At 44.0% G+C, this 11,653-nt stretch overlaps 1 protein-coding gene across 1 annotated transcript in view; it reads left to right on the top strand.

The window, feature by feature from the left end:
• Positions 1–1,963: 1,963 nt before the first annotated feature.
• SLC35F1 (solute carrier family 35 member F1) overlaps positions 1,964–11,653 on the top strand; it is a 282,097-nt gene continuing 272,407 nt past the window's right edge. The window contains exon 1 of the mRNA XM_020802180.3: positions 1,964–2,637. Coding sequence (XP_020657839.2) covers positions 2,456–2,637 — 182 coding nt within the window. The 5' untranslated portion in view covers positions 1,964–2,455. The remainder of the gene's footprint in view (positions 2,638–11,653) is intronic.

Below are 11,653 nucleotides of genomic sequence, written 5' to 3'. Positions count from 1 at the left end.
ATCCCAGCACAGCTTTTGTCATCTTGAGGGTTTTTAAAAACTGCATTTCTCTTCCTTCCTTCCTTCCTTCCTTCCTTCCTTCCTTCCTTCCTTCCTTCCTTCCTTCCTTCCTTCCTTCCTTCCTTCCTTCCTTCCTTCCTTCCTTCCTTCCTTCCTTCCTTCCTTCCTTCCTTCCTTCCTTCCTTCCTACCTACCTACCTACCTACCTACCTACCTACCTACCTACCTACCTACCTACCTACCTACCTACCTACCTACCTACCTACCTACCTACCTACCTACCTACCTACCTACCTACCTACCTACCTACCATTTGATATGTTTATCCTTGGAAATCTGTAATTCCAATAGCTGCTTGAGACTTCGATGTGGCAATAATTGTGTCCCTTATACTCTTCTTGATGTTTTCCAGAGTAAACATGTAAAACATGACAGGAAGAGGCCTGATGTTAACCACTTAAGGATCCTTAGCATGCAGCCTCAGTGGGTTAATTCCCCCCTACAGACAAGGAAAGAGAATTTTTCACTCACACTGTACCTGTTCAGTGTGGGGAAACTACACTGCCACTGTAACAAGCATGGTTGGAGACTGTCTTCCCAAAGCTCACCTCAACTATGGATGCAGGATGTCTTGAATTTGGATGCAGGACATAAAGCATTCTGCTAATTCACCCTCCCACCTTTCACCTGTTTCTAGGAATGACTTAAAGGAGTCCAGAAGTGTAGCTGGTTCTTCATATATGGTAGCAGGGCCATAATTCAGTGATAAGACTATATGCTTGCATGCAAGAAAGTCCCAAGGAGGTCAGTCCCTGATACAGCTGGGGAAACACTATTTCTGAAGCCTCTAACACCCTGGAGATGTTTCAGGCTACAACTGGTATCAACATAGCAAATGGTCATCAATGGAGAATAGATGACGAAGAATCAGATACTAAGTCTGCTTTTTCTGCTTCCTTCTCTAAAGCATTTTCTCATAGTGCAAAAGGCTGGCCAAGCCCTTAAGGAAAGTGAGGAGCCATGAAAGAAAGGGCAGAAGGCAAAATTACTTAATAGACTATTGTTTGATTTGTGCTGCCATGGATGGGGAGAGATGTTTGTGAGACCTTCTACCTCAACAGACAAAATAATGGCTGGCCTTTAGTATTTTGCACTTGAAGGTAGTGGGGGGGGGCACCATTTGCAGCTCTCTTACAGAAACAAATTGCTTTGTGTCAGACCTCTACAGCAGGGATTATATTCTCACTCTTTTAATCTCAGCCTCCTCTTCATCGCCAGGTTTTTCTTCCTTTCTCTCGTCTCTCCCACCCCTGGATTTTCCCTTCCTTATTTCCCTCGGGGTGCTGATCTCTATAGGCATAAAATCTGTCTGGAGCTATTTCAAGCGCCTAGCCCTGGCTGCGCCCCCTGTGTGAGCCCCCAGTTGTGCCCACAATGTGTGATTTCTGGGGCGGGCGGGGGGGGGGTGTCGGCCACCAGCTCGCGGCCTCCGCCCCAGACGGCTTCTGAGCTCTTGGGTGCTTGCTGCTGCTGTCCAAGGCCGGGTGGTTCTGAAACTGGTGGGGCGCCGGACGAGGGAACCACCTGAGAAAGAGACAGAACTACAATTCCCGACAGACAATTCAGAGCGGGAACGACTGGAGGAGGGGGGGGGAGGAGGGGGGGAGGAAGAGAGGGAGGGAGGGAGGGGGAATCTGGTAGGTGGGGGCGTGGGTGACTTGAGGCGGGCGTTGGGGGCGCGGGGGAGGCAGGCGAGCAAGCGAGGGTTTCCCAATCCCGCACGTGCTCCCTCTGGTGGGCGCAATCCTTGCTTGAGGCCGGGAGGGGGCCGGGCGAGGCGAGTGAGGGGCGTGTGGCAGCTCCGGCTCGGCTCGGCTCTCGCTCTTCCTGGCTCTTGCGCTCACTCGCCGGCTGAGACACCCTCGCGCGCTGGCGGAGGGAGGGAGTGAGTGAGTGAGGGGCTCGCGCGCGCGGAGGCCACCCCTTGGCCCGGACTGAGCGGCCCGCTCGGAACGAGCGCTGCACCTGTGAGGGTGGGGAGGGGAGAGAGAGGAAAGGCGAGAGACGCCTGGCGGGGCTGGGCAGGCGCGAGACAAAAGGAGAGCCGGGGAGCGGCTGTCCGGGACTGTCGTTCACGCGCTTAGCACCCCCCCCCCCTCTCCACTCCCGGCTCGGGGACACTTGCTGCTGCCTAGGCAGGAGGAGGCGGCGAGGGCGGCAGCAGCAGCAGCGGGAGAAAAGACCCTGCCCCTCGCCCCATGGCGGAGCAGCACTGAGGCAGAGCGGCGGCGAGGGCGGCCGGAGCTGGAGCCCCGAGGAGAAGCGCGCCAGCCCCCCCGCGCCGCCCCCGCCCCCGCGGACGCTCCCTCTGGATCTCCCGCGGGATTCTCGCTTAGGCGGCCGGGTGGCGCACGATGCGCCCTGCTGCTCGCTTCTGATCGCCAGCCCTGCCGCGATGATCTCCCCGGAGCAGCAGCAGCAGCAGCAGCAGCAGCCCAACCATGTCGTGGCCACCATCGAGAACCTGCCGCCCGAGGGAGGAGGAGGAGGCGGCGGCAGGAGCAGCAGCAGCAGCCTCTCTGCCCCCTCGTCCTCTTCTTCCAACGTGCGCCAGAGGATCCGGAAAGTGTTTAACAGGTGAGCAGGACTGGGGGGGGGGAGGGACGGAGGCGCGGAGAGAGCCCCCTTCCCGGTCTGCCTCCCGCCGTCGTGTCGCTTTGCAACGAGGACATCCCCGGCGCTCCCGACCGGGAAGGCGGGGCCCAACGCACATTCTCTTGCGAGAGAAGAAGGGCACTCTGCACATGCTCAGCCTGGCTCAGTTTCGAGGCTCGGCTCTGGCCTGGCTGAAAATGGGCTCCAAGGTTTTAACTCTTGACGCGGCTGAAATTCAGCCGTGGCGGCGGCGGACTGCGGAAGAGCGGAGGCGATCCTTTTCTAAAGAGAGGTCCCTCTGCCTTCCTTTGTCCAGAATTTCGGTGGGGCAGCGGTGGTGCGAAGAAAGGCTCATCCATTTTGTTCGGTGGAGAATGGATCTGAACGAGGGGCAGCCTGTCTCTGTGTGGAGCGGTGGTTCCCGAGGAGGGGCATTCTGGGCAGCTTGGTGAGGCTGGGAGAGGTATTTGAGGAAAAGGGTGAAAAGGGAAGCCTGCAAGGACCCTAGCACGTTGTATGGATCATCACTGTGCCTAAAATTTTAGAGAACTGCCGTCTCAGGTGGAACAAAGGAGAGATCAAGACATGGTTGGCATGCCTTCTTGCCCAGACCTTCCTTAACTCTAAATTAAGAGGCTGAGAAGGGAAACACATCTCTTATGAGACACATCTCTGAAAACTCAAGAGTTGCCTCCCCCTTCTCACAAGCAAGCTCATCCATCCTGGAAAGTGTAAGCAAGGGGATGGTGCTGGCGAGGCAGGTGTTCCAAGAAAAAGGCAGGAGGAGAACCACAGCCTGGAGTTCACATCCAAGTGAAACAATCCGTTAGGAGCATAAAGAGAAGTGCAGGGGTGGCAGTGATGTAGGCAAAGGCCATATTTTGCATAGAACAAAAAGTGTGTGCTGTGAAAGAAGATGCACAACACTTGGCTGAGGGAATATACAGTATTTGTAACCCAACTGTTCTCTAGGGACCGTCTTTTTTAGCATCCTTTGTGAAGAACTAGGACTCTTTCTTTCTGATCTTGCCTTGTGAGTCTGTAATCCTCTGGTCTAGTTTGCATCATTTCCGAAGGAAATAATTGGCAATGAGAAATCCCTGCATTGTGGCCATTTAAAACTCTAGTAGCGAAATCTCCAAGGAGCTGAGACTCATAGATTAGATTACTTGAGGGAAGAAGATGGAGTGGGGAGGATTTGGAAACATCTGAGTGTTTAGCTGGTTCTTTGTTTGCATGGGCATGCATTATTTGTGTGTATAAGTGTATGCGTGCAAACTTCCAATATTCCAGACAAACAAAGCTTAATGCCCTCTGAGATTTTAGGAGGGTTAGGATTAACTCAAGCCTGCTTGCTAATGATAGGGAAGGTTCTCGTTGTCAAGATGATCTGGGTTCCTAAGCAAGTTGGTAAGGAGGTGACACTTGGATTCCCTTTGTGGTTGGTCTTTAGGAAGCACCAGATTACATGGTACGTGATGGACCAATTAGCAGGCTTGAAATCAGTTTATTTCAAAGCAGTATTCCCTTTAAATTGTGAGTGCTTAGTTTCTTTCCTGAACCTCCAGGAGCCTGGGATAGGAAAATGCCTTGTGCTGGGTGAAACCCTCGGCCCATCTAACCCAGTCCTGTTAGCACTGAATGGGATTGGCTCACTGTGGTTCAGGCAGAGGTTGTTCCCAGCTCCACCTGGAAATGCCGTGGATTCAGTCTGATATCTTTTCCATACAGAACACATCCTCTCCTACTGATGTGGTCTACTAGGGCATGTGTTCCTCTCTAAACAGATGTCTAAGCAAGTTTCTTTAAAGATGCCCAAGTAACATAATTGTTATTGTATGTGCCCACATGCTTATAGTATATAACACACTGGCAAAGATGAGGAAACAGCAGCCTTCCAGACATCGCACTACAGCTCCCGTCAATCCCAGCCATTGTAACAAATGAACAGGGGTGATGAATCAATGGTCACATAGTTCAACAATATCTGAAGAGCTACGGAAAATGAATAGATGCAGAGCTTCTCATGCATAAAAGTGAGGGTGCCTAAATATTTAAAGGGCAAACAGCATCTGTACCTGTTGAAGTTTAGAATGGTATATAAAAGATCCATAATTAGTGCTTAATTTTTTTTAAAAGAAAAGTGCTGGAACTCATATTGGTCTAGAAGTCACATGGTTTAACCTAAAGGGGTGCTGATTAATCCTAAGTGTAGGTGGGTATTTTAGTTCAGTTCAAATGTCACAATCAAACTGAGGCTCAACTGTTAGGAACATACTGCTGGCTTGTCCTCTTCTCATGAGCCAGTTTCTTCTTCTATTTAGGAGTTCATTGGAACCCCACTCCTATATTGCCTGACTTGGAGATTTGGTTATTGCTAGCCACCAGTTACTTCCAAAGCCATAACCAGTAATCATTGTTTGAAGTGGGTTTCTAATCTGGGCTTGGAGATGAGAGATAGTTGTAACCATATTTTGCATAATTTGTGCATTGTAACTAATGTTATTAGTATGATTTCCATTATCACCTTCCAATCAGTCCAATATGTCTCACATGGTTTCCCTCTTCTCCATTGTATTCTTACAACAACCCTGTGAGGTAAGCCAGACCAAGAGAGGTCACCTTGTTGATCATATGGCTGAATGGTTCTCCCAGATTTGAATCCAGCACTCTAACCTCTATACTACAGTGGCCCTTGTAAACAGGAAAGTGATGGAGAGAAGAGTAAGCATAGGAAGATGCCTGAAAGCAAAGCTTCTCCTTGATGAAAGGGAAGGCACTCTTAAGGAAGCTTTCCTTGGTTATTGCTTCCCATGTTCCATATTTCATCTCTGAAAATGAAGAAAGATTCCTATGCAGAGTGCATTTGAATAAAAATGGTCATGTTGATTTGGACGTGGTCTAGAAGTGATAGCCCAAAAATATGACGTTTTCAAGCTCTGGTTTTAACTTTCTATTTTTTTAAGTATTTGGAACTTGTTGTTGTTGCTACCAACCCTGATGAGGATTTCTTTGATTCATCCAGTTGTATCAATACTGGAATGAACTCTTTTCACCCCGGAAACATCTTGGAAAAACTGTCAGACAGAGGAAAGACATTGTGATTAAATGCAGAGTGCTTGAAGTTAATAGAATAATTATCTGAACCAACATGAGAATTCTTGCTTGAAGCTGTGGCAATGGCTACTAGCCAGGACTTGGCTACAGGGGGCATTGAAGACAAGAGGTGTTGTGCTACTTAGTCTGAGCAGATTAGGGTGTGGAGCCACTGAGTGCTACTGGATGTTGCAGAGTGCAAGGAGGGAGGGAAAACAAGAAACAAGGAGCAGAGCCCTCTCCACAGTTCTCAAGGGACTAGGTGGGGAAAATTGGGAGAAAACACATGTGATATCATTAGAAAAAATGTGGGTAAGCACGTGGACCCATTTGCAGTTAATTGCTCAAAAGAGGGAGGGGGGAAGAGAAGGAGAACTGAAAGGATGATTTAGAAAAGGAAGCTTCTTTCTTTCTTTCTTTCTTTCTTTCTTTCTTTCTTTCTTTCTTTCTTTCTTTCTTTCTATGCCACCTTTCTCCCCATAGGGCACCCAAGGCAGCTCATAAAAGATACAACAGATTTAAAGGCACAGTATAAACATCATGTTTAAAACCAATTAAGCATGTATTAAGATTGTAAAAACAAGTTTAAAAGCAATTTAAGAACATTTAAAAATCTTTTAGAAGAGGTAGTTGTACTGGTCTGTGCTAGCATATCAGACAAAGACAAAATAAAAAATTAGGAAGACAAAAATGCTGTGGCACCTGAAAGACTGACTCCTAGATTTTAATGTGTGTTTCTGTGGCCTGAGAGAGTGGACTTGTCCATGAAAACTTACATTAAAATATAGCTATTAGTCTTTAAGGTGCTGGAACGTTTTTGTCTCCTTTATTTTTTATTAGCAAACCTGTAAGTTCAAAAGCAGCCTTCCTTGAGGCAACTTACTGTTTAAAAACCTGTCTAAAGATGAAGGCATCCCTGGAAGATCTTAAAAGCAGAGAAGACTCGTATGGGATGACTTGATCCTTCAATTAGCCTGAACCCAAGCTTTATAGGGTTCTATAGGTAATAACCAACACTTTGAATTGGGCCAGCAAACAGACTGGCAGCCAGTGAAGCTGTTATAAGAAGGGAGTTACATGCTCCCCTGTAACTGGTATCAATTTGGCTGCAGCATTTTGAATCATCTGAAGATTCCAAATATTCTTCAAAGGCAGCCCTATGTAGAGCACACTGCAGTAATCCAAATGGGATGTAACTAAGGCATGTGTCACTGTGGTCAGATCAGACATCTCAAGGAACAAGCGCAGCTGGCACACTAGCTTTAATTGTGCAAATGAGCTCCTGGCCACCACTGCATCCAAGCTCAGAGTTGAGTCCAGGAGCATATTGAAGTTGAGGACCTGATTTTTCAGGAGGAGCATAACCCCATCCAGTGCAGACTGAATTCCTGTCCTCTACAGCAGTGGTTCTTAACCTTTGTTACTCGGATGTTTTTGAACTGCAACTCCCAGAAACCCCAGCCAGCACAGTTGGCGGTGAAGGCTTCTGGGAGTTGCAGTCCACAACTCCTGAGTAAGCCAAGGTTGAGAACCAGTGCTCTACACCATCAGCCATGTGAATTTGGAACATTAATAGCAGCACACGGGTGTGAAACTACCCACAAGAACTTGGAGCACAGACATGAAGACGATTTTTGAAAAGTGCACTGTTTGTTTGTTTTTGTTTAATATTCTTAATGGTCAATAAAGAATTTGCTCATGTGTTTGTATTGTTTCCATGACCATGCAGCCTTTTTCTGATCTTTCATCCTGGATATCTACAAACCTACTTGGTTGGTTTTGTTTTCATTACATCATCAAGAGCTCACTCAATGAGTTGGGCATCTGACTGTGGAACCAGATATTGAGAGTTTGATTCCTCACTGTGTGTCCCAGGAGAAGAACCAGTCTGTGTAGCCCTGGGTGAGCTGCACAGTCCCAAAGCACACCCAGAAAAAGGAAATGTTAAACTACTTCTAAGTACTCTGTGTTTAGAAAACTGCAAAAAGGGCCATCAAAAGGCAGACCTGACTTGACAGCATATTACCACCATCATCATCATCATCATCATCATCATCATCATCATCATCATCATCATCATCATCATCATCATCAAAATGTTCAATAGGTGGATTCTGTATATTTTGAATTAACAGGATTCCTCTGAGCTCAGCCTATGAATTTGCTTTCAGTACTAGAATTAATCTGACAGATCCATGCATGTTTCTTCCCCAAATTTGCATCCTTAGAGCAGCCCAATGTTCTTTGGGAGGGGGATTTTTGCTGTTAAGTCAATGGGATGACTGATCTGCCTCACATGCCATCCAAAGATCCACCAGTATAGCTGTGTGTACTTTCTTTGCGTACCTGAAGTAGTTTGCTGTCTCTAAACTGTGATTTTCTGAGCTTTCCTAAGGAGGTACAGATTTTGATCAAAGCACATATAGATTCTAGGAAATAGATTGCCATATGAATGCAACTTATGTTAACAGGAGACTGGATATTTGTCTCTTGTTTGAAGTCATACCAACAGAGGAATGAGCAACTAAATTGAATCTCCATATTCAGATACTGTAGAGGAGACAATAAGGCAATCCTGTCCTGTCTGTTACCCTTCAGATGTATTAGACTAAAGCTATCATTATCTTCAACTAACAAGGCACTGACATTATATCTTAGGTTTCTTAAATAGCAGTCTTGATAGTCTTTCCCTGGACAAGCCAGAGTCATGATGTGGACATCACAATAAACAAACAATGGATGTAAGATCTATCATTTGCTTAGCTGTTCCTAATTGCATGAAAAGTTAATGTGCACCAACGGGGTGTATTATTCCTGGAAAACTAGATTTTTTAAACAGTTCTTTAGTATTTTATGTATGAAGTAAGTCATTATCTCCTTCAAATGTGATATTAAAGTCACATTATACAGTTAAACAAGAATTCACATACAAACACACACAAACAAATAAGTTATGTTCTGGAAATAAGGCAGCAGTGGTACTAATCATAGTAATAACAGTAGCAGCAGCTTATATACGTATGGTTAGTCATGTGCTGTCAAGTCAGAATAAATTTATAGTAAACAATTTTAATTTGTTTTTAAATTTACCTATAAAACCACTCCTTAAATATTTCATTTACTTTGAAAACCCTATGAGGGTCACAATAAATTGGTTCCAACTTGACAGCAGATAGCTATATAAAAACTACTGCTACTTTTATTGCTACGATTAATACCACTGCTGCCTTATTCCAGAACGTAACTTATTTGATTATTCTGCAGACATAAGAAATCCAGTATATGGTTAGATGTTAATGAAATGTCATACTAACTATGACTTTACTGCTCTTGGAAGTCATCCAATGGAAGTCAGAAATCATAACCAGTAAAGAAGTGGAAAATCACAATCAATAAACATTATATTACTCATACAGATTCCTAGTATGGACAGGACAGACTTTCCTGCTTTTCTTGTTGAATAGAACCAGTGGTTCATCAGCTTTCACTTGCTTAAAGGCTAACCAGAGTTTTCTATACATCAGAAACTGCATAGATAATTTGATTATATTTTCGGAATCTGGCTTAAGGGTAACTCTAGTAGCATTATCAGCCAACTTCTAACTCAAAATATCCTGAGACCATTCTCTACATATTCAACATTTAGTTCTATTTGTTAGCCAAAATGGCCCCACCCAAGGGTCCTACCCACAACATAGTTGGAGGTATCAGAGATTTTAAGAGAGCTCTAATTTTTCATAGATAGAAAAAGGGCTGGTGGGAGGGGAGCACATTCTATGATGATTGGTAGTGCTCAGTGTCTCTGGAATGAGGATTGACTCATGGATGGATAGGTGAGAAGGTGAGTAAAAGAAAGGGTGATGGAGAAAGGCATGACTGACTCAAACAGTGAAGGAATGTTCCGTGCTCCAAAATTTTGTTGTAGCTCCCCACTCGTCATTAGTTTTCTCTTAGCAGCAAAGCTAGAAACTTCACAAGTAATCTCAGTATTTCCTTGTCAAACATGGAAACTGGTAATAAAATCCTGTTGGGGTAGGTGAATTCAAAAATCCCTCTAAGGAAAAGGCCAAAATCCTATTATTCATGTCTCCTGGCATAAAACCACTGGCAGAAATCTTGGTAGCAAATGACTGTAAATTAAGAATTATACTGATATAAAAAGACACAAGGATTCGGGTCATAATTTTCAAAAGGATTTGAAATGTTCTTTTCTTTGAAAATGAGAGCATGGATCGTTAAGGGAAACACTTCAAAGGTGGTTCCAGTTCTTTTGTGCTGGAAGTCCATTGAGTCATAAGTCTTTTCACACCTTTCTTTGTTTCTTCAGTTGGAGGGTGCTAAAATGGATTAATCTCTCTCTTTTTTTACTACTACTGTTGCCAATCAAAGGTAAAAATTTATTACTATAACAGCTCTCTGTAATATGACACCTCCAATTTAATTTCAGATATAAAATGTCATAGTTTCTTCATTTAACTGTAAATGATGTTGTTATGCGCCATCAAATCACCTCTGACTTATTACAACACTTTGAATGAGAGGTCTCCAAAATGTCCTGATCTTAACAGTCCTGCTCAGCTCTTACAAGTATAAACTCCATAAAGACCATGGCTTCCTTTAGGGAGTTTATCCACTGTGTCTGACACCTTTGTCTACAGGAAGCCATTCCGTCTCCATATTCTGTCCTAATGGTAGCTTCTTGTTCACAATATAAGTTGGGCATCAGGACAATCAAGTGCTGAAACACATCCATTTCTTTTAGGAAAAAAAACATATTTTCTCATTACCCACACAGTCAAACACTGCTGTAGTCTATAAGGCACAGAAAAATTCTTCTAAAATTCTTTGGTGTGCTATTTAGTAGCAGTGGATATTTGCACTGTGATCATGAGTGCTTCTTTCATTTCGGAATCCTGCTTGAACATCAGGCATTTCTCATTCCATATACTGTAAGATAAAAGCATTTGTTGCAACATCTTGAGCATCACTTTGCTTGAACGGGAAATTAAAGGAATGGCCATAAATTTACTATACTCCTTATCATTCTCCTGAAATTTTATTCGATTCTACCAGTTATTTAGGATACTGCCAGTTATTTAGGATACTGCTATTGGAAGACACGAGAACTGTCTTCATTAATAAAATAATTGATTTAGCTATTCTGAGGATTTTGGTGATACTGCTGTTTTGAGCAATACTCCCTTAAATTAGAAGAAAACCTATCTATCTTCCCTTTTATATTATGTAGGTTGTCAAATCTGTACATATCTGTTGAATTATTGGATTTTAGGGAATTCTATTTTGATAATTGGCCTTCTAAAATGCAGTCTGAACGGACTGATCCATTTTGTCAGCTTCTAGATAATTTGTATTTGTTAGGGCTTTGTTGGACTGGTAACTATGTGACCACATAATTTTTGGTTTTATGGCAAGGTTGTCCTTCACTTGCTGGGAATTTGCAAAGTGCATTCCTCTCACATAGTCTGGGAAAATTCACAAAGTTCCTATCAAGATGTAATTTCCAAGAAGAAAGGGTCATGGTGTAATTTCCAAGAAGAAAGGGTCATGGTGTAATTCTAGTATATAACTTCTCTTTTCTATGTTGAAACTTAGTGGGGGCTGCTGTTCAGACTCAGACCCAAAAGAGCACATGTAGTCCCAGTACAGCACATGTAGTAGCTAATGAAGGATTACTTTTTGTTTAAGAATTACTTGATCTGCTCAGGGTTTTTTTAAAAAAAGTTTTTGCACCATTTGAATGGTTAATACAAAATGCATGCTCAATGCAGGTAACACCCCCTCCCCTGTCAGCTAAGTTTCCAGAATTAACAATACAAAGAAGATTATCCAACATTAATCTAATCAATTAATTAGATTCAACACATACATACTGTGTCTACCA

The sequence above is a fragment of the Pogona vitticeps genome, chromosome 1 (genome assembly GCF_051106095.1).
Source record: "Pogona vitticeps strain Pit_001003342236 chromosome 1, PviZW2.1, whole genome shotgun sequence".
Lineage (NCBI taxonomy): Eukaryota > Metazoa > Chordata > Lepidosauria > Squamata > Agamidae > Pogona > Pogona vitticeps.
This window is presented reverse-complemented; position numbering and strand designations above follow the sequence as displayed.